Genomic DNA, 27,174 nt, shown 5'->3' on the forward strand with positions numbered 1-27,174 from the left:
GATGTGGAATTTTCACGTGTGTGCTGTGGGAGGGTGACAACTTTTAGCATAGGCCAGGCCTCATGCACTGGGCTTGTTGTTGTTGTGGGTGTGTGTGTGTATTAAAGACAATAGCTTGAGGAAGGGGCAACTTGGGGGTGACAGTGGCCTTTTCACAAGGAATTGTTAATTTCTATATAGGCCTTTGTATATAATTCCTGTTTCATAGCATGAGCCAGTTGCTCGGGGTGGATGAGAAGGGGTCTTTCGCCCAGCAACTAATACGAGGCATTTTAAAACAGGAGGATGTGACATCTTTGCCACCTATTCTGTGGTTTTACAGTAACAGTAGTTAAGGAAAGGGAGGAGGAATGTTGCCCCACACACTGCTTTTACTTGTGAACCAACAGCACCAGCTGATAAAGGGTTTTTGCTTTTGTGATCACTCTGTGCAGAACTGTATACGGTCAGGGCCATGCACATGGTGTATTCCTCTTGGTATAAATGTATATGCCTGGTGGAAGTTAAGTGCACTGTAAACATGCCAGATCTCAAGTAAGTCAGAGGCTAAATAGCAAATAGACATATCTAAAAAAGTTTTGAAAAAATGCTTTTGTCATCAGCTATTTTTCAGGAGGTAAAGAAGCTGATTCTATTGCCCCTGCACAAGATTCTAAAGAGCAGTTTTACTCACACCACGTAATAATATGCTGAGAACCTAGGACAGGATAGGAAGTTTTTCACATTCTAAAGAGAGCCTTTAATGGCATATTTTCCATAAAAACATTTTATGATTGAGTTGTTACTTGCATTCACCCCATTAATGCACAGTCAATGGTCCTCACAGAAACTTACACATTAATGGTAAACAATTACATCTATGGCACTACAGTACTTGAGGATATTCTAAAGCACAATGGAACAAGAGTTTTCAAGGTGCTGATTACCTCATTAGTAAGATACAGACACATCAGTAATGAAATAGCATTAGGCAAACTTTTGAACAAGTCTCATGCTTTCCATCCATTCAGCAAGTCTTACAAATGGCTTTCTGCTTTTGATACAGGTCCGCACTGCCCTGCACCATCAAGAAAAAGATTTAAACTCACTCCACCTGACATCAATGATCACTAGGAAAAGCACCTTCTGAATGTACTCCTTGTAGGAGCTCAACACCATACTGTATGGGATCAATCACCATGCAATCTGCTGATGCAGGACTGAACAACTGGGAATTCCCCCATTTTGTTTTACATAAACTGCATCTCCAGTTGTAGATGCGACTTTAAACAATGAACAACACACCCGGCCAACCTTTTTCTTTTGGTGTAGAATACTGGCCAAGTTCTTGAACTGCAAAAACCATGTGCTTGCAAAAAGCAAGTCAGACCAGCAGTGAATAACAGAAAAGAAACAGACTGGGCTTAAAATGTCCTTTTCCCCCACCCTGCTCAAAACAAGTAGATAAATATAGGATATATAGGTAAGGTTAAAAATTTAATACTAAGCCAGGTGCAGTATAGGGTACTGGTTTAGTGCTCAGTTGCCTTTTTTTGGGGGGGGGGGGAAGTGGGGGAGACACTGACTAGAATACAGTGGATAAGGAAAGTTCTCCACCAGGAAGAGAAATACTTGTGTTGCCACAAAAAACTGTTTATACTGTCCATCTGTGTTTGCAGTGGGATTAAGCTACATTAGGAAAGGATTTACAGTGTACTTGTCCCGTAGACGCACATGGCTGAGTTGTATCAGAAACTGCTTCAAGAACAAACTATGACAACTGCATGGTGTTCTGCTGGCCATGTCCTAAACAGAATATGATGTATGCCATTGGCTAAGACAATTCACTTATGATACATGGAAAATGGTATTGAGAGGACAAGTGTAAGACAATAATTGGGCAAAAAAGTTGATGACTCAAGAGAGAAACAGTCGCCTTTAAAATAAAGGGAATAATGATGAAGTTTACAAACAAGTTCCTAAAAATACAGAAAGGCACATTTACATCACTGGGTGGCTGAACAATATGCACTAAATTCACTGCGAGTTAAATAAATTGACCAGATCGTGTCATGATTGTATTTCTCAACACATCTATTAAGTTCTAGGGCAATTTAAGTAGCATATAGCGCTGGCTCAACTGCCAGTGGCCTAAGGTTTAATCCCCAAAATTACATCCTGAATTGCCATCAGTTAGTGGTGAAAAAATAATAATGAATTCTGCCAATTACCTTTTTATTGTGTTTAAATGTGATAACAGCTGCTGGTTCTGATCAGAACATAGGCTCTAGCTGCAAAGGTCCGAAAACAGTAGTTAAGCTGAGGGCTACAGTTTGAAGCAATGAATAATCTATTTATTGTTCAACAACAAAATAAAGACATCCTGGTATATCTGCCACTTAACATATCAAGTGATAGTCACTATTAAGTGTATAGTTTACATATTTTCATACACAATTTAGCAATATTGAATATTTCTGCAGTTTTATACAAAGCCAATTACTTTTTAAACGATATCTGAGACGGATCAAACAGGTAATTAAAACTTTTTTTTTGCAATTATCAGGTTCCCCCCCAGTCAGGAGTGCTGGTGCTTAGTCAACTAATACTGAAATGCATCCTACATCTACCTGCTGACTAACATGGCCCTTCAAGGAGATGTAACCAGGGGAAGGCAGATGTTTTTACTCAGTTAAATATAAACACACCTGTTTGGGAATATATTACAAGTAAGAGGAGTCTGGTGGGCTAGCTGACTTGGCAGGCAGAGAGCTACAGCCTTCCCACAAACTTTTGAGCTTATGGGAGTGTGGTGAAAGGCAGTAGGCAAACAGAGGAGGAGGGAAAGCTGAGTTCAGCGTCATTCAATCTATACTGGGCTCTTCTCTCTCAGCAGTACCAGAACAGCTGAAATTCTAGCTGCTAACACTGAATTCTTCTTCCATTAAGCTGATAAGAGGTTTAATATAAACAGATGTCTTACATTTCAACTTCAGAAATAATATCTGGCCTCTTTTGGTCAAGAGACCATGAGAAATGTTGAACTACTAATTAAATACTTCAGTTAGTGAGGGTAAATGCTCACCTAAAGGGGCAGTGTTAGCTCCACAATTTGCATGAACTGTAATATCCCTGCATATAGATTTGAATACATCTTCCCTACCAGTTTGAGCCTGTGTCTGGATTAGGTACAACAACATGCCATGCAAAGTCTATCTCCAAACCCATGACAAACCTGCCTTTCAGTCCTAAACGGAGACTGGTGGTTTTTAATCAAGCTGAAAGGGGATGTGGGCAAATGGGAGTTATATTGAGACAAAAACCTCTCCTGTGTGAAGCCCCCACATTGAACTCTCATTTTAGGATATAAAAGGGACAGTGGCCCAATTCCATGGAGCCTGCTAGCTTCAAAAGCAAGTGCTTGCTATCAAACTTTGGGATAAATGCTAAAAATTGAGACATCACCCTAGCAATTCCATTTCAGTTTAAAAAAAGTAAATTAAAATCCCAAGACACGTATATGATTAGGGTAATAATTTAAATGTCTCTTTTGTAGGGGAAAAAGTACAAATGAGAAACACTTGAATTTGCAGTACAAATACAACTGAATCAACTATTTATTTACAAGGAGTCCTGAAAGACAGCAGCCTTGATACACACTGATAGCAGCAATTACCCAGTCTACTTAATGATGCCACATCTCATCTCTTCTGCAGGCAAAGAGTGATTGTTCAGAGGTCACTGTTAAGTTTCTTGCACTGGGGCAAACAGTATGTGCAAGCAATTCCTTGATTTAAAAGTGATTCAATCTTATCTACATAACAGCTGTGAGAGCAGCCTGAAATTCTATTGCTCTTCATAATCAGGAACACATTTCTCTTGCTTATAAAGAGGATACAAAGCTTCTCTGATGTAAATGTGCCTTTAGAAAGTGAGAACTGAAAACATTAATATAAAAATCAAATAACTAAGTAGTTCATGAAACGATATATATAAAAATTGAGTTATCACAACTAAAGCAGCAAATCAAAATATCTGCTGAGGTTTTCTGGTAGAACTAAAAAAAAAAAAGTTAGTTTGTGTCCAAGTTCAATAAGTCAACTGCTACCATTGACACAACAAAACTAAAACCCACACGAGGAAGTTGAAAAGTGCACAATGAAATTAATAGTCTTGGATCAAGTATTTATGGAGAATTGGAAATGTTTTGTCCGAAGGACTTGATAAGTGAGGATTAAAAGGAGGTATTAAAGTTTCTCAGATCCAGATTTGGCCTGCCGGTCCACATAGAAGAGGATGTAGGCCTTTGCCTTTACCACGGTCTCCTCGTCGGTCAGAGTTACAGTACTGTCATTGAAATGGAACCAGCGACCTTCATGAGTTGCATAGGCTGTGTAATGTCCAGAGCCAACGCTGAAAGCAATGAGACACACAAAGTGGGATCAACACAAGGAAATTTAGCACCGCATTCTCCGCTGTACAGGACAAAAACAGGGCAAGCGCTAATAGACTATATTCTATCACAAGGCTTCACCCAGGTTTGGGGGGGGGGGGGGGACGACACTGAACAGCCTCCATAATTGTTAGCTTAAACCCAAAGGTGTTTTAAAGGGTAAGAAAGATATTCCATGCAAAAGCATCTTTAATAGTGTCAAGATTTGATACCAACCACATGCAGACAATGGCTTCCTTTTTGGGACTTCATAAAAGGTATCTATCAAAGTTTTAGCATAATCCAAGTCCCCAAGTCCTTTTGCAAGCAAAACTCCCAGTGAACTTCAATGCAAGTTTTGCCTCTGTAAGATCAGGTTCAGTAGCATTTAAGATAAAGTAATCATCAGCTTACAAACAGAAATAAAATTTGAGTTTTACCATGTTCTGTCATTTAATTTTATATTCAGAATTCCTTCCAACTAGTTCTAGCTGAATCCTGTTTGAGTTACCATGATTTCAAACCAAGCACACAGGGAAAGTGTCATCACAATGAACATAGGATGGAAACTAACTGCAGTTTTTATACAGATCCCATGTCTTGGATCCTTGTACATATAATTAAGAACCAGAAAACAGCCAAGTTTCATTACCCATGCTGCCTCAAGACAAGGCCATCTCCCACTTGCATGGCTAACAGCTGTATCTTATATATCATCATAGTTCACACCCATCTAATTCATTCCAATCATGTCCAGGTTACACAGATGTCCATTACAACTACGTTTTGTTTTCTCTGAGTTTTGAAGCCTCTGCCATGGGCCTTCTGTGGTGGTGCTAATGAAGACTCCATTTGAAAGTCACAGCATTTGATTTAGTGCTACTACAGATTCAGACCACTCCTCTTTGGCAGAAAGCAATGCGGGCAGCCTGCTAGAGTGAAGGTTTTCAAATATATGTTTTCTGAAAACACCCTCAATTCAACTGAGATAGAACAGTGAGTTCTAGTGACAACAGCAACAACTCCCACTATTAGAAAACAGCGTAGTTTCTTCTAAAGAATTGTCCCACCATCCCTCAATCTTGGGACTTGATTACACAATAATATCCTGGAAGAAGAAAGTCATCATGTCACTACTCCTGACTCTCAAAGGATCCATCAAAGGCTGCAAAGTATCTTTAATTCAAAATACAATTACTGTCCAACTCCAGAGGATCCCAGTTGGCTCTCAGTTTGAAGCTTCACTCCTGTGGGAGAGGACCACTGCTGTCAGTCTGCCAGTCTAAAGTCTACATTGTTCTAAGTGAGCACTTTCCCTTCGCATAAACCTGCATGTGCTTTCAAGTTGAACAAACAAACAAACACAAGAAACATTGAAATTTAGTTGTTAGTGGCTAAGTGAAATGTCAGTTTTTATGGCCACAGGACCTCTCATTCAGTTTAAATACTTTCCAGAATAACTTTACTTTCCAATTTGAAAGAAGCAAAGGGACTAGCCTCATTTTCAATAAGTTTCAGATTTCCATCTATTACTCAGGGGACAAGAGTGAAGATTCACAGCAGGAGACCTCTGATATTTTGAACAATTAACATTTTTGGTAAAAGTCCCCATTGGAATATAAAGCTGCTTTTTATTTCCATGTTAGCACAGCTGCTAACAGAACCGACATGCACATTAGGGGTGAAGTCCTGACCCCAAGGAAGTCAACAGGAGTTTGGCCGCTGCCTTCAATAAGGCCAGTACTTCACCCCAGGTACTCACTGAGCATACTTACCCTGAACCATGATGTACAACAACAGCTGCAAGATCATATAGACAGCTTTCTGGGCCACTGTTCTCCGGCTGCAGTTCAAAGAGAAAACAGCTTTTAAGAAGTCAACTGACACCTTCTATGTTCCATAACATACAATAAAACAGAATAAATTTCCAGCGTATACATCAGTAAGAGTCTCTGTACCTCTAACAAGTAGCATTTCATGTCTAGGTCCCGGAGGGGAAATTCTACATATGTATCAACCTTGTTTCTCAGATATTCTGTCCAGTGAAATCGTTTCAAGTGTAAGCATAGCACCTATAGTATTAAACATGAGAGAGTTCATTAGGTTAAGTCTTTGATTATGGTTACATATGTTATTGGTCAAGTTATTAATTTCCTTTAAAGTTTCACCACACACTGATATTTGCACTAACCTTTGGTAGTTTCTGAATCCAGAATTTTTTGGTGGATTTCTGTTTCTTTTTACATTTGTGGCACATATAGAGCTCTGTCTCATCGAGTTCTTCCAAGTCTGTAAAACTGCGAAGACAATCTAAAAGGAAGAGAATTCAGAAGCATCAATAAGAGACCAAGAGATGAGTTCTGGCTGGTTTTTAGTGGGCAGTTACTCTTTGTAGGCAATCTCTTCATAAAGGCTAAGAATTGAACAGACACGGACCCACTAACCCTTACAGATCATTTCTGAAGCACACTGATGAGGTGGTGGGTGACGCTTGCACTGCTGGTGCTAGACAAAGGAATTCAGGAGCCAGGGCTTGTAATCCAGCCATTTTATAGTCCACTAATATTTTGATTTCTTCTCTCTCAACCTTATATCTCTGCTTCAGTGAAAGTCAATCTTAAATTGGATCCATGTAATTCTGAAAATAGTTAATTTTGGGCTCTAACTCAAGAAATAAAATCTCCCTCTCCCCAAAGGCACTATCAGTTCCAGATAAAGAACTGAGTGGGATATGGTTGCAGTAATCACATTTACAAACATTCTGGGTGAAATCCTGGCTCACTGAAGTCAGTTGAAAACCTATTGATTTCAGTGAGGCCAAGATTTCACTCACCACGAACTCTTACCCCGTAGTGTGCACATTGGTCCATTTTCTTGATTCTTAGTACGTTTATTTCTGAACTGACTTGGAATATCTAGTGAAAGGTCTAGGAAAGAAAAAATACAATTGAATTTCTTAGATCAAAATAAAAACTTAGTTCTTACTGAAGTTTTACATTGTAAAATCTCAGCCCCATCACGTGTCAGATACATGAAGATTCAGAGCTTTAATGTGGTAGCCAATACTTTGAAAGAGAAAGATACCTTACCTAGGAATGGATCAAACTTTCTAGATTCAGTCCCACATATTAAGCAGTTTACTTCATTTTGAAGAATGCCTCCAAATATAGCTGTGACAACAGTGGAGGCTCCATTTCTAAACAAACCACCATGAAGGAAAGAAACGCATCAGAATTTCTGTTTTAGGCTGCATTTTAGCATGTGAAATATTTTATTGCTTATAACATGTCAAAAACAATCAGGCAGTTTGGTCTGGGTGTAACAAACAAGGATTGGGTTCATTTACATGGCCCTTTCACTCATCACTAGATTCCAGGGAGCAAATGTTAATACAGCAAAGATATTGGAAGCCTAGAAGGAACAGGAATCTATACTCTATGCAGGTACTCATAAACAGATCTTCAATGGAAAAACAAGATAAGCATCCCAAATCTTTTTAAGGGCTATGTTTATATACAGTTCATTCTCTTCAGAGCGCATACGATTTTAACATTACACGGATGTTATTTTTAAGAGCAGTTTTCTATGTGACTGCTGTCTCTCAAGCTAGGTGAACTAGGGTGTATTTTCTCTTTGAACCTGCTCCCTACTTTTTACTGCACATCTTTAGGGCTTTTTAAAGCAGGTTTCCTCCCATTTAGTCACCTCCAGAAAGACATTTACATTGCAAGAACATGCTAAATATGTCATCGTTTCTTTGTTCATTCATAAGGCACTTACAGTAATCTTTTTGTTTTAAAAGCTCCAAAATAGGAGGAGATTCTTAGCTAGACTGCTAAGTCAGTCAGGCCAAAGCAGCTCTACTGTATGCACCATGAGATGCGTTTCCATAATGTAGTACTATATGAAGAAAGAAACAACCGTTTTTCTGCTGAGGCAAGAGAAAAACCCACCCAATCAACTTGTGCTTGTCTGATACAAAACATCAGGCTAACTGCCAGGAGCACTGCTTTCTCCTGAGCTTACCCCTGGAAGCCATTACAATGGTGGAGGTGGTGAGAAAGATGAAGGACAATAGAAATAAGTAACAACTGGGGACACTGACCTTTTAAAACATTCTAGTGTAAATTCCTAACACTGCCACATTTTGCCATGTTCTTAATGAAAACAAATGTTTCAAAGTAATTAACATTACAGGAAACCAGAATAATTTGCTAGTTTATATTGTCAGGTTTCCAACCACGTGCCGGGCTGCAGAAAACCTGCACCGCAAGATTACAAGCCACCTCCTTCAGACCTGATTAATAAACTGTCAATATTTCATATAAGGCAAGTTTACAGCACTATCTGTACACTGGTCTCATTGGGGCAAATCTTTTTTTCAGGCAAAGCTGCCGTTCAAGCCTCAGAATTTTTCCAGGCTCAGATCAGCTGAGGATTGCAAGGTTTTTGGCCAGATACTCTAAAACCAACCCTGCAACATTCTGTATTCAAGTCTAACAGGGTTTTTAGATACAGTTGATTGTGGTGCATGTGTTTTGCATGAACCAAGAAATGTAATGACTAAAGTCATTTTATACTAAACAGCACACACCTAGCCCTGTAAGACCAGTGACTTCAGGCACAACTGCTATATTTACAGAGTTAACTAAAAGTGGGTCGTAGAACACTAGTAACATACTGCAATCAAGCCTATGCAGTACTCACCTGCCCTGCTCAGGCCTGTTTAACTTGTAATCCCTTTTCCTGCATAGATCAGGACAGATAGAACTCTCAGATAATCCTAACATAGGGAGTCTGCCCAGTGACCAAAATCCAGGCTGAACTGACTGTTAACATTCCTGCCTAAAGCAAAATAAATGTTTTGGTCTCAGTGCTGTTTTCAATCTAGCAGAGCACTTAGAAAAAATAATCAGGAAGTGTCAGCATTTCCAGACCAAAAGATTTGAAAGGCATCCAAAAGTGCTTCACTTTCAAAACAGGGAATGATAGGAAAACTGAAGGGAAACCCTACAACATTATCAAAGGCAAATTAAAGCAGCAGCTGCTTCAAGGGTATCTCTTAGGTGAGATACAAATACAGAATGTTGTATTGCTAGAAAAAAATCCAGTTATGGCAAATCTTGAATGTACTGCCACTTCCTGTTCCACTCATGTAAAAAACCTGTTGCCCATTTATAATTAACATGCCACTGATCAGTGTGTAATTTTGTTTAGCCTGAACTCAACACAGTTGTATACAAAAAAAATGGGATTGTTTTTATTTTGAGAGACACTGAATCAAAGCGTCACATTCACAGCCACCAGATAAACTATTTTATTTATTTTGACCAATTCCCATAACTACTATGGAAAAAAAAATTGATCCAAGACACACTAAGACTTGGGTGCTTTGACTAAGTGGCTCCACAGTGTGATGCTACTTTAGCTTATTTCTTTAGATATTTGTTTAAATATACAAAATAATGATGCCATAGGGTAGTTCACTCCCCTGGGATACTTTGATTCATGCATGGAGCCCCACCATGATGGTAAGTTGTTGAAGTAATTAAAACAATATCTTACATGCAACATTTGTTGCTTGCAGAGAGACCTGAATTTTCTTGCAAAATTACCGAGCGAGAAACACCATTAAAGCCTCCTTGGAGTTCCAAATGTAGATGGTCCAACAGGTAACGCATGAATTCATGGGCATCTTGTTGCTGGTATCCCCTTAACACAAAAATATTCAGACAATTTAAAGAGACTGCATCTTTATTTCTGACATATTGGCTCAAAGTAGTTCCAACATTCAAATCAAAGGAATAGCCTGTTACTTAATATCTTACAGGATACACTTGTTTGTGCAATTTCTAATACTTTGGCTGTACTAGCCACACATCTCTGGAAGCCTGGAGCGAACTGGTCTAGACAAGCTAAGCAATTAGTTTAGATCAGAGTGCAATATGATCTCAAAGACACAGCTTGTGTTATGCACATGTGTACAACTGGCAGAATTCTAAACTTCCCACTCCTCTTGTCCAATTTTTTTTTTTTTTTAAAGACTTTAGATTTAAAAGCAAAATTCCTTGTTTTTTTTTTAAACAATGCAAAGGAGTGCTGGACACCAAGCAATAATTGTACATGTACTTGATTCTTGCCTCTTGAGCAGTTCTGACAAGGGACGGGCAGTAACTCTCACTACTGTGCAGCAAGCAGGGTTGGACCTTCATGGCTAGCCCATATTGCAGGGTGGGGCAGAGTCACACTTGTGCCAAGCCACTGCAACTGCTGACCAATTGTGAACCTATGTGGTTATGGAGGCTGCTACTGGTTAAGGCCAAGCACTTCTTTCAAGCACTTGAATTGGCTGGCTAACTTGGAGCAACCTAAAAGGGAACAGTAGCAGATGGAGGGGCTCTCTCTTGATCCTTCCTTCAAGGTTGCACAATCACTCCCGCCCTTCCCCTTTGGGGTTATTGGTTATCAATCTGTCACTCCATTTGTACAGGTTTGTTTGTTGCATGGTAGATTAAGAAGGGATGTGACATTCATACCCATGGGGGAGACACAGGCATATTTGGACTTGGAAGTAACCGTGGTTTGCATTGAGTAGGTTTGCAGTTTGAACAGTTGCGTCAGTTTGAACTGATCATCATAAATGATGCACAACATACTATAATCTTGGACTGGGAAAACATGGTTTTACAACACACTTTTTTGGCATCTAAGAGATTCAGTAGTTTTTGGACAAAAGTTCTGGGCAGATTTTCTTCAGACACCAGACCCATCAATTCTCTTAACACTGTCAACTGGATCTCTTCTCTCAAGTAAAGGGTTTCATTCCCAGGCTGAGTGTTCTCCATAAGCCTCCTGCAGTAATGGCACAAGCTCTTTAAAATAACAGGGATGTATCCCCCATCCCTAGGCTGGGCTATGGAACGGTGTTTAGAATTGTATGGAGCGGTTTCAACCTCCACTCTGGGTAATCTTGCAACATTTGAGTGAAGAAATGTATTTGAGGCATAATTCTTCTCATTACATTTGGACTCAGACACCCTACTGACCATGGAAGCTCTTTAGAGTCTCAGAAGTACAATGGAAGCAGTAGCAGAAAGATGTTGCTCACACAAGAAGCAATCAGTACTTCACTGCTAGCTAGGCTGTAGGAAGCCAACAGCAGTCAGGTAAGCAGGTTTTTATAAGTTACCAGTAAGCTAAAGGATGTAATAATTCAAGGAAAGTCAGGAGGAATCTGTATGAATACATCATAAGACTCAAAGCACCCAGCCCCAAATGAAGTGGGGGGACACATCCTGCCACACAATAAGTGTGACACATCATCACAGTAACAGATAGCTACACAACCCTTCATAGGATTAGTTCAGAAGTTCCCAAACCATGGTCTGCAGAGAGCTGCATTCTCTGAAGTTCTGGTCCTTTAAGTTTCACTAATAAGTTAAAAATCCATTACATATTATTCTCCTGTAAGCAACTGATGCAGTTACCACCAGCATATTATGTGACTGAGTGGGATGGGTGGTGGTTTCTAAAGTCATGAACAGAAGGGGCAGTGTCTATGCAAAACTCTCAACAGTACGGAACACATCATAGAGTTGGAGAATCTGTGGTTTAGTTGAGTGAGCACAGAATGCGTAAGCTGGCTGACATGCCTAATGCAGAATGCAGTCACTGCACACCAAGCTTCCTACAAAATCTCAGCCAAGGTTCAAGTGAACAAACACTAAAACCTTAAATAAGCGTCTCTCCCTTATCCCCGAACAAGCATAACAAGAGCCATTTCCTCCTAACCAGTCACAACAAGCATTACTCAGAGAAACTGCCTAGCTTTACCACAACAGCTGTGAAATCAAACACAGGAAAATGAAGGCAGTTGTGACTCAGAACATTTAGAGCAGACTACTGCTGTGCTGCATCCAAGCTGAAACCAGTCTATGAACTCTTAAGAAGATCAGCTTGGTTCCCCCTCCAATTCCTTTTACATCATCGGTGGTACAATTAAGTGCTTAATCTAAATGTTTAGAATAATTTTTGTTACAGTACAATAATTATTGTGCAACAACTATGCACCCAAGATGTAAGCAGAGGCAAGGAACCTTCAATCCATTACTATGTTACAATAGTGGTTCCAAATTGTTACCCTATAAAGAGTTAGATTTATTAAAACCAACATCAAGTAAATATTTTGGAAGTAAAATTATTAATACTCCAAAATCTAAAATTTCTAATGTGTAGTTTTCCTGATTGGTATTTATCTTCATCGGGTCATTAGAGATGGAATTCAGAATTAAAAAGATTATCTGGTAAAGGATGCAATATCTGCAAGTTAACTTTGCATAGATACTAAACAGAAGATGTTTAATGTTTATATAAACTGTACTATCACTCCAGAACAAATGAACGAGGCAGAATTCTTTCCGAGCTGCGTGATCAATGTAAGACAGACTGGGGTTTAAATGCAGTCATTAGAAGTTACTGAGTTAACGAAGGAATTGCTTAGTTTAATAGATATATCCACATTTTATATAGCTTAGCAGAGTTACAACAGAAGAAAGAAAATGTATGGGAACAGCATTATCAGCAAGAATGTGTTACAGACAGCATTACTTAAGCCAAAGGACAGATATTTTAAATGAAATGGGACATATATTTGATCTGAAATGTGATGTAATTTGATTTGTAAATGTTTTATTGTTATTTACATTTATAATATAGCACTTTGTAAGGTTTGTATTCCGTTCACCCAAGTACAAATATCTTTGTAATATTAACTGAACAATCTAAAATAAAATGACCAAAGTTCCTGTGGTGGGGAATACAGCTTCTCACACAGACCTCAGATCCCAGCAGCACCTAAACAATTCAATCCAGCCCATCCACATATCAGCAAAAAATGATACAAAAGGAACAGTCATCACGGGAAAAACCCCTCAGAATTCACGAAGAATAATAAACATACTTCAACCCACCAAGAGGCTACGGAGCTCTCTCTCAGCGTGCAGCAGACCTGCCATATTAGACTGCTCAAAGACCAAGCTTTCATAGCGGAGATGCAGCCTGCAGAGGCACACTACAGTTTGCCATCATTCCACAACTGTACTGACAGTATAATATGCAATTCCTAGCCATGCACTATATTCCCTACTCCGTATATTCCCACATGGATTTGGAGAGATCTACACTGCAATATCAGCAATTTCCAGTTGCTTTCCACTATGCTACACTTTTCTATTAGGGAGACGGGGCCTATGGTGGCGAGGGTGGGCAGAAGATGCCACAGTTAGCTAAAACCTCTTAAAGGTTGAGATTCATGGGAAAACTAACCAACCAAATCTCATCTCTTAAGGCCTCTTCATCACTCCACCCTGCGCAAACACAAGCAGCATAACTGGCTCATTGCTGTCATGTCACCAGCTCCAACCCTGTCCATCTATCCTAAGCCCACCCTGCATGTAGCCCCTCTGAGCTGGCTAACATTGCAGAGGGAGACGGGGGATTCTAAATGGAGCACCAGTAATTTACACAGCATGATGCAATTCAACACAGAACATCTATTTTCCCCCTCCAGCCAAGGCTGCTGCCCCCTCCCCACCTCCAAATGCAGGGGAAAATATAGCGAGTGGCTGACTTTTCTTTCCATGTGGCTTACCGCATTATTTTGCTTCACTCAATAGAGGGGCAGATATGGCCGAAGGAAGGCAGAGTGCACAACTAGTACCTTTCACTAATGAAGTGTTCCTAGACAGCTGGTGTTACCCGTGGGCCACAAATTCTCCCTCTCCCGAGAGTGCCACGTTCCCAGAAGAGGGCAGCACTTTATGTTAAAAGCCATGATAGAACCCACAGTGCTGAAAATTTGCTAGAGAACAGATTTCCCTGCTCAGTCATACAAGATCTGTAGGGTAGGTTTATTACTGATAACGGGGTAACTCATCAAGCATATTAGAGATAATGTTCTTATGCCTAGAACGTTTTGGCCATTGCTGGAAGCCACTGGTATTAAACTTCCTTGATTCTCATAAGCCAGTAAAACACATATTAGGCAGTGTGAAGAATACTAAAGATGGCCTTTTATGATCTGGGTTATTCAGCTAAGCATATGTGTTCACAGCATCTTTTCAGCACTGCTGGAGATGTAACAGATAACAGAACATCTTACTACCTGAGAACATGGAGCAACTTACCTTCACAAATCCTAACAGGTTTCAGTGCTCCTTTGAAAGAGGTTCAGGGGCCAGGACAGGGAGACCTTGGAGAGGAATGATACTTTGATTTACTTGGGTAACTTTTTTTTGACAGTGTGCGTAACACCCATAGACTCTTATAGCCCTTACTTAGAGTTACATTGGCAGTAGCTAGAATGTTTTGAGAATCAAGGAAGTTTTGCCCAGTATGTTTTACTTAGAGCTATGGCAACTGTATTTATTTATTTTTTTTAATATCATTCCTATCATAGCCAAAAGTTTAGGTTCTGTAAATTCCTTATTCTTGGTGATGAACCGTAGGACTTTATCTTGGCTCTCCTGCCCCTAGAAGCAAGCCATTACTCATCAAAATTATGTACTCTAGTCCCTGTATACAAGGGATTTGTCTTCTCTGACTCTACTATATGCAGTGTGCGTACTGGCAACAAGCAATTGTCTCGATGAAAGAAAGTCTCTAGATAAAAGTGAAGTCACATTTGAAAGCTACATTTGTGGGCACAGGGGGAGGCTGCATGGAGTATTTTCCAGGAGCCAGATTAGGGTACAGGTGGCATAAGGTTACATTCAAGAACACTGCTCTTTGTCTTACGGAACTTACCTAAAATTTGGCATGATTTTCCAAACGACATAAAATAAAGACTCTGGGCTAAATGCAGTTTGGCTCCCTTGCCATAAAGCACAAAGTGTCTTTCTAAACTCTTCAACCAATGAACTGGGGAGAGAAAGTAAAAATGAATTAGTGTGGATTCATACTCTAATCTACATTTTCAGGACTTCAGTGGTACAAATGTCAAAGAATTACCTTTGATAAAAATGGTTCACTTGGTAAATCATTTCAGCTTCTTATACAAGGACATATTCCAAGTCCCTAAAAATTTTACAATCTAAATCTAATCCACAAAATTGAGGGGGTAGAGAAGACAGACTAGCAACATTGTGAAATCACAGATGTTAAGGATGGAAGTGGGACAGATTTTCTATCTAAGTTTTCATCAATGTAGTATCTAAGCACCTCTAAAATTGTACCTGTAAATCTTGTGCGCACAATTATTTGCATGTTGGTGAAGATTCAGTCCACTTGTTCACCTTAAAATTCTCTCAGGGTTGTTGCCTATACTATAATTTAGTGCTAAAATGTTTAAATAAACCAAGCCCAAAACTACCCCCCTCTGCTACTCTAGCAGACATTTTTTCTCCTCTCCCACAACTCAATACAGTATTTATTATTCTTGTTTAAGGTCCTTCAGCCAATTTTTTAAAATCCAAGTTTCTGTGCTAATTTTCGAGCACATTGGAAAGAGTTTTTCGAGTAAGATTAAGAAGCACTAGGTGACACCTAGTCCACTTCAGTTAATAATTCCAGCTCTAAATATATTTAACTTCACTCCAGCACTGTTTGATGGATGCTAGTCTTCTCTCCTGTGACAGCTACAAGAACACAGTGGAAATTATGTAAACATCTCCACTTGTACAATACACCCAAATAGCACCTGGCACTACCTCTTTCAGTTTCTACTGCTACTTCTTGAAGTTCAGTGCTAGCAAGAACTTACACGTTGTTATCCCCTTGGCTCCTGGTATGGTAAGTTCGCCTGCCAGCTGTTTTCCCATTCCGCAACTCCACGGCTGGCAACTCTTTGAAGTAACAGCAAAACTGCTGAATGTTACTGTAGGAAAAAGAAATGAGAGTGAGAAACGTATAGAATAGATAATAGGAAGGATACGTGTGTGCTTTGCACAGTATTCTTTGGAGATGCTCACTTGGCTTCTTGAACTAGTTCTTATAACACTGAATAGGTCAAGTTTCCCATCAAGAGAACTAGTCAAGTTGCATCTAGTGTTACAATATAATTATCTACTCAGCACATGTACAGTGGGCACCACTAAATGGCATTCACCGGCCCAGTTACCTGCAACAATTATATCTTTTCTCTCTTCTGATTAGGAGATACCAAGGTTCCATAATTACTGAGGGTTGAGTTCTTACATCATGCTCACTGTAAACAAATCTATGTCTATAAGTGGCATTAATGTTAATGTATCAGTAGACTTTAATATAGTTCATACCACCTAGAAAGAACTTAAAGCATTAGAAATTGATTTACAGACTACATATAAAAATCTTTCCCCCCCGTCACAGTTATGCCACCATACCTCAGTGAAACATAAAAATTGTAATTACACAGTACAGTCATAATACTCAACAGTTAAGGGCAGGAATTGCATACAGTAATATAGTATCTAGCTGGAACTACAGAGGGATAGGGAAGGTAGATGGATGGCAAGTACCTAGATCATTAGAAGGGTGAAACTGTAGGTCTGACAAGATTAAAAAGACCAGGGCCTGATCCTCAGCTGGTTTAAGTCTGAGTATTTCCAATGTAATCAACAGAGCTATGCCAGTTTAAACTAGCTGAGAATTTGGCCTTGGTTTTCAGAAAGAGGCCAGCAATCTACTGGCTGAAGAGTACGCATGACTCCTGCCAGTGCACATGTAATTGCATGCTCAGATGTAGGTACACAATGGTCTCTCTACTCAGTGAGAATTTGGCCCTGAGGATGCACCATTGATGCATTTTTACTGTGAATACGTGCAAAATACTTGTACAAAGTTAAATTTTGAAGTTACTTTTTGTGAGCAATACAATGATGATTCAATTACACGTGTTAACTTTGGGATGAGGAGGGCAGGGGCTGCTGCTGTTACACAGAAGAGCCTGCACTTATGGGGTGAAGGAAGGGTCCCTAAGGTCACAAAAATTTCAGTGCAGCTCTCAGCCAGGCTGCATGACATTTGCTAACTTGCATTTTAAACAGATTCACTAGTACATTAAAGGGGAAGGGAGCAAGAGGATGACATAATGGAGACCAAGTACAACTCCACAAGAGGCCCAGTCTCCAAAGGCCTGGAAAATGAGGGTCAAGAATCGGGTTTGCCTGTCTGGTCAGAGTTCCAGTGGCACCATGCCACTAGAGCACCTACAAATCTGTTAGTGAGAAACCAGGCCCAGTAACCAGACACTCAAATTATGTTACCATTTCCCAGTGATAATGGTCTGCCCCTCTCTCTGGAGACACTGCATCCCTCTGAACACAGACAATCCCTTCCCCTGCAGATGCCCTAACTGATCCCTCACCCACAAGGGGCGTCATGTCAGACCCCCTACCCTTCAAGCTGAACATCTAGGGGCTTCCTCTGAACATCATTGCTACTCCTGAATCAATCATAGGGATCACTTTGGAGAGCTCCTCCCTCCTCCTGGAAGACAGAGGATGTTGCCAAGGCAGCACCCCCCATTCTGACAGGTCTACAGGGCAAGAGTGAGGAAGAGAAGTCGCTGGCCTTTCTTGCCTAGCACTGCAGAACAGATACCACCAAATCAACCTCAAGCCCAGGGTGGGAATTTGATTTGATGATTGCATATAAAACATGATGGATACCTGAGAGACTGAAGGATCGCATTCATGAAACACGTGTTCCCCAGATTGCGAAGGCCTGTAGCACAAAGGGCATTGGTGCTCCCCTGGGAACCAGAAGAAAGAGGTAAGTCAAGAGAGACAGACAGCTACCCCCGAAGCACACAACAGTCACCTGTGCAGCAGTGTACATTCAAATAGAACTAACGACAGACTGTTTGAGCCAGCTGGGAGCCAAGCCTACAACATGACTAGCTCAAAGGATCTAAAAGGTATTTAACTATCTACACAGCTATTAAAGGGGTACCTTGATTGGATTGAAAAATTCCCTTTTTTACCATGTAAATAAACCTTCAGAGGACATTTGGGGATCTTCGTTGTTTTGAGAGAATGTTTTACTTACTCTTTATAACAATCCACTCTAGGCTGTTGGGTGGATTTTCAAGAGCATCTGAGGGTATGTCTACACTACGAAATTAGGTCGATTTTATAGAAGTCAATTTTTAGAAATCGATTTTATACAGTCGATTGCATATGTCCACACTAAGCACATTAGGTCGGCGGAGTGCGTCCTCACTACCGTGACTAGCATCGACTTACGAAGCGGTGCACTGTGGGTAGCTATCCCACGGTTCCCGCAGTCTCCGCCGCCCATTGGAATTCTGGGTTAAGCTCCCAATGCCTGATGGGGCAAAAACATTGTCGTGGGTGGTTTCGGGTACATGTCGTCAGTCGCCCCTCCCTCTCCGAAAGCAACGGCAGACAATCGTTTCGCGCCAGACACCAGGGTGATTAAAAGAGCACAGCAGGGCGCTCTGCGCATCAGAGAGGCTTTGAAAACCAGTTTCATGACTGCCAAGCTTCGGCATGACAGTTGTGTGTGTTTCTCCTTGATGCAAACCCGCACCCTTTGTTAATTTTAATTCCCTGTAAGCCAACCACCCTCCCCCCTTTGAAATAAAGTAACTATTATTTTGAAACCATGCATTCTTTCTTTATTAATTAAAAAAAAAAAAAAAGAGAGAGAGACATAACGGACAAGGTAGCCCAGGTGGGGTGGGGGAGGAGGGAAGGACAAGGCCACATTGCTTATTGTAGCCATACTAAAAATCAAATTGTTTGAATGACAGCCTTCTGTTGCTTGGGCCATCCTCTGGAGTGGAGTGGCTGGGTGCCCGGAGCCTCTCCACCCCCTCACCCCCCATGTGTTCTTGGGCATCTGGGTGAGGAGGCTATGGAACATGGGGAGAAGGGTAGGCGGTTATACAGTGGATGCAGCGGGGGTCTGTGCTCTTGTTGGTTTTCCTGCAACTCCAAAGACGCTTCATCATGTCAGTTTGCTCCCCCATTAGCCTCAGCATTGCGTCCTGCCTCCGCTCTTCGCGCTCACTTAATTCTTTCCTGGCCTCTGCCACTGAATGCCTCCATGCATTAAGCTGTGCTCTATCAGTGCGGGAGGACTGCATGAGCTCGAAAAACATGTCACCACGAATGCGTTTTTTTCGCCTTCTAATCTGCTATAACCAGTGGTGAGCTGGAGCCGGTTCCCACCGGTTCGCGGGAACCGGTTGTTAAATTTAGAAGCCCTTTTAGAACCGGTTGTCCCGGTTCTAAAAGGGCTTTTAAATTTAACAAAAGCTCCAGCAGCTCCCTGCCCTGCCCCCGGCCCCAGCTCACCTGGCTCCGGCTCCGCCTCTGCCTCCTCCCCTGAAAGCTCCCCCTCCCGGCTTCCCGCAAATCAGCTGTTAGCGTTGGAAGCCTGGGAGGGCTGAGAAGGAAGCAGCAGCGTCCTGCAGGTGAGCTGGGGCGGGGGGCGCGAGGAGGGATCCAGGTGCCACGTGGCTCCGGGCGGCCCCGGCCCTGACTCCGACTCGCCTCGGGCCCGGCCCCCGACTCCAGGCCAGCCCCCGGTCCCAACTCCGGGCCGGCCAGCGGCTCTGGGCTGGCCCACGGCTCCAGCCCCCGGCCCCCGACTTCGCCCCGGCCCGGCCAGCGGCTCCGGCCCGGCCCCAACTCTGGGCTAGCTCCGGCCTGGACCGTGGCTCTGGGCCGGGCCCCGACTCCGGGACAGCCAGCGGTGCCCACCCGGCCACCAACTCCGGCCCGGCGCCCACGGCTCCCGGCACCGACTCCGGGCGGCGCGGCCCCCATCTCCAGGCAGCGCGGTAAGGGGGGCAGGAAGCAGGTGTTGGATAGGGGGTGGATTAGGGTCGGGACTCGGGGCGGTCAGAGGGCAGGGAACAGGGGAATTGAATGGGGGCAAGGGTCCTGGGGGGGCAGTCAGGAAGGAGCAGGGGTGTTGGATGGGGCGGTGGGGGGCAGTCAGGGGCAGGGGTTCCGGCGGTGGTCAGGGGACAGGGAGAAGGGGTGGTTGGATGGGGCAAGGGTTCCGGGGGGGCATCAGGAATGAGAGGAGGGGTTGGATGGGGCAGCAGGGGGCAGTTAGGGGACAGGGAAGGGGGGTGGATGGGGCAGGGGTCCCGGGGGTAGAGTGTCAAGGAACATGGGGGGTTGAATGGGGCAGGAGTCCCGGGGGGCGGGGGAGGGCACAACCCCCTCGTGGGGTGGAGGAGGAGGGAACCGGTTATTAATATTTTGGCAGCTCCTCACTGGCTATAACCTCAGGGACGGAGATGATAGGGGGAGCGTAGAAACATTCTAAGCTCTACGATTCTGGGGGGACTGCATGGTCACCTGTGCTGCTAAGTTTGCCAGGCTGACCAAACAGGAAATTAAATTCAAAAGTTCCTGGGGCTTTTCCTGCGTACCTGGCTAGTGCATCAGAGTTCAAAGTTTTGTCCAGAGCGGCAGGGCCGGCTCTGGCTTTTTGGCCGCCCCAAGCAAAAAAAAAAAAAAAAAAAAACGGGGCGGCCAGAACGGCAAAGCAAAAAAAAAAAAACCTGCGGCGCGGCCGGAGCGCGGGACCGGCTTGGGGGGGGGGGGGGGGGGGGAGGGAGCGGGCGGGAGAGAGAAGGGGGTTGCCAGGGCTACAGCAGGGGCGCTGCCACGCGGCCCCTCCCGCTGCGCTGCCGCCTGCTGCGAGGGCTCCGCTCCGGTCGGCGGGGAGGGAAGGAAGAGGACTGCCCTGCAGGGCGCTCTGGTTCTCCGCGCCGCCGTCCCCTACAGGGCGGCCGGAGCGGAACAAACAAGCAAAAAAAAAAGCGGCTATGCCGCCCTAGGATTGGGCAGAATGCCACCTCGAACAATCTGCCGCCCCAAGCACCAGCTTGCTCAGCTGGTGACTGGAGCCGGCCCTGCAGAGCGGTCACAGTGGAGCACTCTGAGATAGCTCCCAGAGGCCAATACCGCTGATTTGCGTCCGCACTACCCCAAATTCGACCCAGCAAAGTCGATTTTAGCGCTACTCCCCTCACTGGGGAGGAGTACAGAAGTCAATTTTAAGAGCCCTTTAGGGTCGACGGAACGGGGTTGGTTGTGTGGACGCATTCGTTTTTAAATCGACCTGATGCGGCTAAATTTGACCTAATCCCTTAGTGTAGACCAGGCCTGAGTTAGGTACCCAATTCCTAACACTTTTCAATGGGAGCTGCATGCCAATCTCCCTAACGCACTATTGAAAATCATCTCACCCTGAAAATGAGATCTAATTCCTTGCCAATTACCCATTGACTCCCCCACCATCATGTGGTATGGGTTGCTCTTTTAGGGCTCCTTATTAGACCCCAGCACTGGGCTGCTGGCTTTTTTGTTTTGAAGAAAAGCAAACAACATTTTGGGGAAAACCACTGAAATTAAACAGACTGTACAAGCTGAAGGGGTTGGGGGCAGGAGTGCTGGAGAGAGCAGGCATGTGACATTGTTGGCCTACCAACTGTTGACAGTTTAGAGGAATGCAGCACACAGGCTAATTTGGTTTTGTAGCTACTTTTATTTCTAAATCTTTTGCACTTGTGTTTTAGTTGCCAGTCAAAATTTATACATTACATAAGAACAGCATGATGAACTTTTAACTTTACGGTCTCCAGAATGGTATGTTAACCAATCTTCTAACAACAGGAGTTCAAAATCAACTCTAGTCCTGACAACAAGAGCAGTGTGCTTTCAAGTAGGGACAATGGCAGAAAGCTTCTGTAATTCAGATACTGTCCCCTGGCTTGTGTCTTGATATCATTAGAGAAATTAACACTACCACAAACAACATACAAAACTTAAGTCTCAAGTAAAGCCTAAAGAGCGAACAGCATAAGAATATTTTATAATATTTAGATAGAAAAGTCAGCATTAGATAGAAAACTCAGCATTTTAGCAGTTGAGTAATTGCAAGAGCCTATTTTTAAAGACGGTGTTGTTTCCAACATACAAAAACCCCACCCCCACAATGCCTTTTAGTACCCTTCTCACCCCATCTCTGGTTAGACAGCATGGCATTATTGCAAACACCCTGTGCCCTGCTTTTTCTAGACACTGATCCAATGTGCCAGCACAGAAAAGACCATCAGTTGCCTTGGGCAACATTCAAGTATTAATAAAACAGAGAAAACAAAGATAGCTCAGACTCTAAAATGGATATAATCTCCATTCAGTTATTATGTTCTAATTCAGTCTTCTCCATTGCTATACATCAGCTGTAGTTTTACTTCTGATTTTCCAGACACTGAGAATTCATGTGATTCTGTAGCCAAAAAAAAAGCCTGTACAGTATTGCAAATGCTTCCTCAGTCATCCTGAGAAATTTTCTTATCAATTGAAGAAGGACACTAACTAGGCCTGCCAGTTTTGAAAGTAACTAAAACCACAGACGTTCCAAGACAGCAACTCACTGCCAGCTGCTTGGAACTCTGGGCATGCAGAGGGAGCCAATTAGGAGTATCAGAGGGGTAGCCGTGTTAGTCTGAATCTGTAAAAAGCAACAGAGGGTCCTGTGGCACCTTTAAGACTAACAGAAGTATTGGGAGCATAAGCTTTCGTGGGTAAGAACCTCACTTCTTCTTCTTGCATCTGAAGAAGTGAGGTTCTTACCCACGAAAGCTTATGCTCCCAATACTTCAATTAGGAGTATGTCCACACTGCAGTTAGATACCCATGGTTGGCCTGTGCCATCTGGCTCAAGCTAAGGGGCGATTTACTTACGGTGTCGATATTTGGGCTTGGACTGCAGCCTGAGCTCTGGGATCCTCCCCACCTTGCAGGGTCCTGGAGTCTGGGCTCCAGCCCAAGCCCAAATGTCTACACTGCAATTCAACAGCCCCTGAGCCCAAGTCAGCTAGTACTGGCCAATCATAGGTTTTTAATTGCAGTGTAGACATAGGAGAGCAGCTGTACAGCTGTCCTACCAACCACACCCATCCCTACTTCCATGCACCCTCTGGAGAATTCCTGCCTCTCCGAGTAAGCGATCTGTGTGGAGAGGCAAGTTTATGCATCAACAATGTAGCACCAGCAGCTGAGAGCTACTACTGCAGCTCCCACGGGTCAGGTTCCATTCCTGCACTGCATTCTTGCCCTTCTTTTAATTTTTTAGACATGTAGCCCCACCAAGCTGAGAGAGGGCAGAGTGAAACTGAATGTGAAAGCGGTATGCCCTCTGTCCAACATCAGGAGACAGGTACCTGTAAAGTGGGAGCAGCAGGCAAGATGAGAATAGAGACAAAGGGTAACATTTTCAAAAGCACCTAAAGACACTTCTGAAAAATGGGACTTAAACCCTTTTGAAAATTTTACTCAAACGTTTATTAAGAACCTGAGAATGGCCATACTGAGTCAGAACAAAGGTCCATCTGGCCCAGTATCTTGTTTTCCGACAGGGGCCGGTGACAGATGCTTCAAAGGGAACGAATGGAACAGGGCAATTCATTGAGTGATTCATCCCATTATCCAGTTTCAGCTTCCAGCAGACAGAGGTTTAGGAACACTCAGAGCATGGGGTTGCACCCCAGATCATCTTGGCTAGTAGCCATTCTTGGACCTATCCTCTGTGAGCTTATCGAATACTTTTTTTGAACCCAGTTTTATTTTTGGCCTTCACGTCATCCCCTGGAAATTAGTTCCGCGGGTTGACTGAGCAGTGCGTGAAGAAGTACTTCCTTATGTTTTAAACCTGCTGTCTATTCATTTAATTGGGTGATCCCTGGTTCTTATGTCATGAGAAGGGGTAAATAACGCTTCCTTATTTACTTTCTTCACACACATGATTTTTATAGCTATCTATCATACCCACCTCTCAAGTCATCTCTTTTCTAAACTGACTAGTCCTAATCTTTTTTAATTTCTCCTTGTATGGAAGCTGTACCATGCCTCTAATCATTTTTGTTGCCTTCTCTGTAACATTTCCAGTTCTAATATATCTTTTTGAGATGGGACAACCAGAACTGCGTGCAGTATTCAAGTTGTGAACGTACTATGAATTTATAGAATAGCATTATGATATTTTCTGTCTTATTATCTGTTTGTCCCTTTCCTATTGGTTCCTAACATACTTTTAAGGATTTTTGACTGCTGCTGCACATTTAACAGATGTTTTCATAGAACTATTCACGATGACTCCAAGATCTCTTTCTTAAGTGGCTACAGCTAATTTATAACCAATCATTTTGTATATATAGCTGTGACTTCCCTCCCCCCATGAGCATTACTTTGCACTTATTATCAACACTGAATTTCATCTGCCATTTTGTTGACAAGTCACTTGGTTTAGTGAGATCCCTTTGGAACTCTTCACAGTCAGTTCTGGACTTCCCTATCTTGACTAACTTTGTGTCATCTACTAACTTTGCCACCTCTCTGATTACCCCCTTTTCTTAATTTGCAATTACCTCCTTAACTAATAGGGAGGAATGGTTTGTGCCCTTTTCTTCTGCAATTGACAATTTGACTGCAATACTCATCTACCAGACAAGAGGCTGCCTCTTACCTACCTCTGCTTTTCAGCCCAATTGGCACTAGCTGTTTCCTAGTTAGCGGATGCTGCTAAGCAACAGGGAAGCTCAAGCACTAGGTTAGTGTGATTACAAGAGGACACCAGCAATTTTTAAACAAGAAATAAGTCACCTCTCCATTAGAGGAAGGCAGAGAGATACAACAAATACATGACATTTAGAATTTGAAGCCAGATTATAACCACTTTAAAACTAGGTCAACATTAGGCCCATTTTGAGCCTTGGTAAGTTGACGAAGCCCCTTCAAGCACTGAAAGTGTTGTACTTACATTTACTTTTAATAACTTGCTGTTCAGAGATGAATTTTCCAATAGTTTTCTTTTCCTATGTCTGTCTGCTGTAAAAGCTGAACTATAGTAAAGGAATAAATTAGTTAAAACATGTTATTTATTATAAAAAACAATATAAAATGGACAAAGTGAGTGTGCATTCATCTTAATGTCTAACAGTTACAGATCAGATCATTAACATTCAAGAACGGAAAGGCCTTCCCCGGTTTCAACGTATGCTTTTATAGAGGTACAATAAACATTTAATATTTGTCTTAAAATAGAAAAGATACAAACTCTTCTTTTAATAGTGTCTAATACAGGGGTTCTCAAACTGGGGGTTGGGACCCCCCAGGGGGTCGCGAGGTTATTACATGGGGGGGGTCACGAGCTGTCAGCCTCCACCCCAAACCCCGCTTTGCTTCCAGCATTTATAATGGTGTTAAATTAAAACCACTTTTTTATATATTTATAAGGGGGGGTTCACACGCAGCAGCTTGCTATGTGAAAGGGGTCACCAGTACAAAAGTTTGAGATCCACTGGTCTAGTATCTGAATTAATGTAATTATGTTATGCTATAGTGAGTCCTAATTATCCTGAAGCATGTCCTAATTATCATGCAACTTCTGATCTGAAAACATACTTAATATTTTTTTAATCAAAGGGACACTTCATATTGAATTTCTCCAGTGGCACTTCTTGTCTTCCGAAGTGTCTCTCCAGAGCTTTAGAAAGACACTTTCAAATAAGTGCAGAGCCAAACAATTTAAGGCAGAAAACAACTTGAGCCACAAGCTTTGCAGTTTCTCTCAGACAAACACTAACAACATTATATCAAAAAAGTCCATTCTTAGAAAATTATTGGGTGTAATGCACTAAGGGCTTCATATGTTGCTAATCAATGACAGTCACTTACACTAAACATACTTTTATAGCCTTTAAGATAAGCTTTTAGAAGACAAAGTGCCCAAGTAAGAAGTGATCTGTCTTACAGTTATTCAAAACAGCTGGCAACCTGTAAGAAGCACAAAATAAACTGTTGAGATGCTACTGGTTCATGAGAAATTATGCAGTGCACCACTGCAGTGTGATCTAATGTATCTAGATCCTCCACTGCTGTGTGCAAAATATATCAGTGTTTGTCAGGCCAGGGTGAGGGGAGACTCCCAAACAACAAGTTCCTTCATAGAAATGTGCATCATAGGATAACAGTGTTCCTCCAAGAGTGCTCTGGCACCAGCCAAGAGGCAAAATCTAAAATATAAAAAACCTAAAGACAAGTAGCGTGCTATAGCAACGTTCTTCAATATTTCCTTTGCCGTTTCAAGTCTATAGTTTAAATACTTTTGACCATAAAGTCACTGCAATGGGCTTTCACCTTGGGACATGGCTACTAGCCATGAGTTGGTCTTGACAGTGACAACCTTCACCTCTGAAAAACTAAGTTGCAGATTTTCTCCAAGGCTTCCCTAAATATTAAATACATCCCTCATCCACATGTTGTACACTTGTTATCAACCCAGCAAATAACGGAATGAAAAATAATGAGTGTTAGTATTTCCTAGCCGCATTCAAATGAGACAGCAGATGGAAGTGGAGAGGGTCTCAGATTAGGACAATGCCAAACGGGAGATTCTGATGCCAAAGTGACACATTTAGCGTACCAGTATCAGAAGATTTTCCAACATCACAGCCACTTGTTAGTGGTGTTGGTGTCTGAACTCTGGGGCAGACAAACAATATTTGGAAGAACCTGTGTGTGCCTAGACTTCCACAAGATATTTTGCAAAGTTTCCAAGCAAACTATGAAAGCCCTAATATTTTGCTCTCCTGAACTGGCTACAGCATCTGCATGATAAAGATTATAATATTTCTCAGTAGAAGAGAGCTAGACAATAAAGCACTGCTCTTCTGTAACTCAGTATACAATTATTATAAGTTCATGAGCTTTCCTCATCTTCAGATGTTCAGAAAC

The 27,174-nt window shown here is 42.3% G+C and overlaps 1 protein-coding gene across 2 annotated transcripts in view; it reads right to left on the reverse strand.

Moving 5' to 3' along the window:
• Nucleotides 1–1,840: 1,840 nt before the first annotated feature.
• The window catches only part of USP3 (ubiquitin specific peptidase 3), a 63,162-nt gene continuing 37,828 nt past the window's right edge, over nt 1,841–27,174 (reverse strand). For both annotated transcript variants that reach the window (XM_065411941.1, XM_065411942.1), the window contains 11 exons: nt 25,199–25,280; nt 18,058–18,140; nt 16,170–16,283; nt 15,215–15,328; nt 9,977–10,123; nt 7,501–7,607; nt 7,258–7,338; nt 6,603–6,721; nt 6,370–6,483; nt 6,187–6,254; nt 1,841–4,392 (listed from right to left, as the gene is read on the reverse strand). In XM_065411941.1, the coding sequence (XP_065268013.1) occupies nt 4,227–4,392; nt 6,187–6,254; nt 6,370–6,483; nt 6,603–6,721; nt 7,258–7,338; nt 7,501–7,607; nt 9,977–10,123; nt 15,215–15,328; nt 16,170–16,283; nt 18,058–18,140; nt 25,199–25,280 (1,195 nt within the window). In that variant the 3' untranslated portion in view covers nt 1,841–4,226. The remainder of the gene's footprint in view (nt 4,393–6,186; nt 6,255–6,369; nt 6,484–6,602; nt 6,722–7,257; nt 7,339–7,500; nt 7,608–9,976; nt 10,124–15,214; nt 15,329–16,169; nt 16,284–18,057; nt 18,141–25,198; nt 25,281–27,174) is intronic.

This window comes from Emys orbicularis, chromosome 10, assembly GCF_028017835.1.
Source record: "Emys orbicularis isolate rEmyOrb1 chromosome 10, rEmyOrb1.hap1, whole genome shotgun sequence".
Taxonomy (NCBI): domain Eukaryota; kingdom Metazoa; phylum Chordata; order Testudines; family Emydidae; genus Emys; species Emys orbicularis.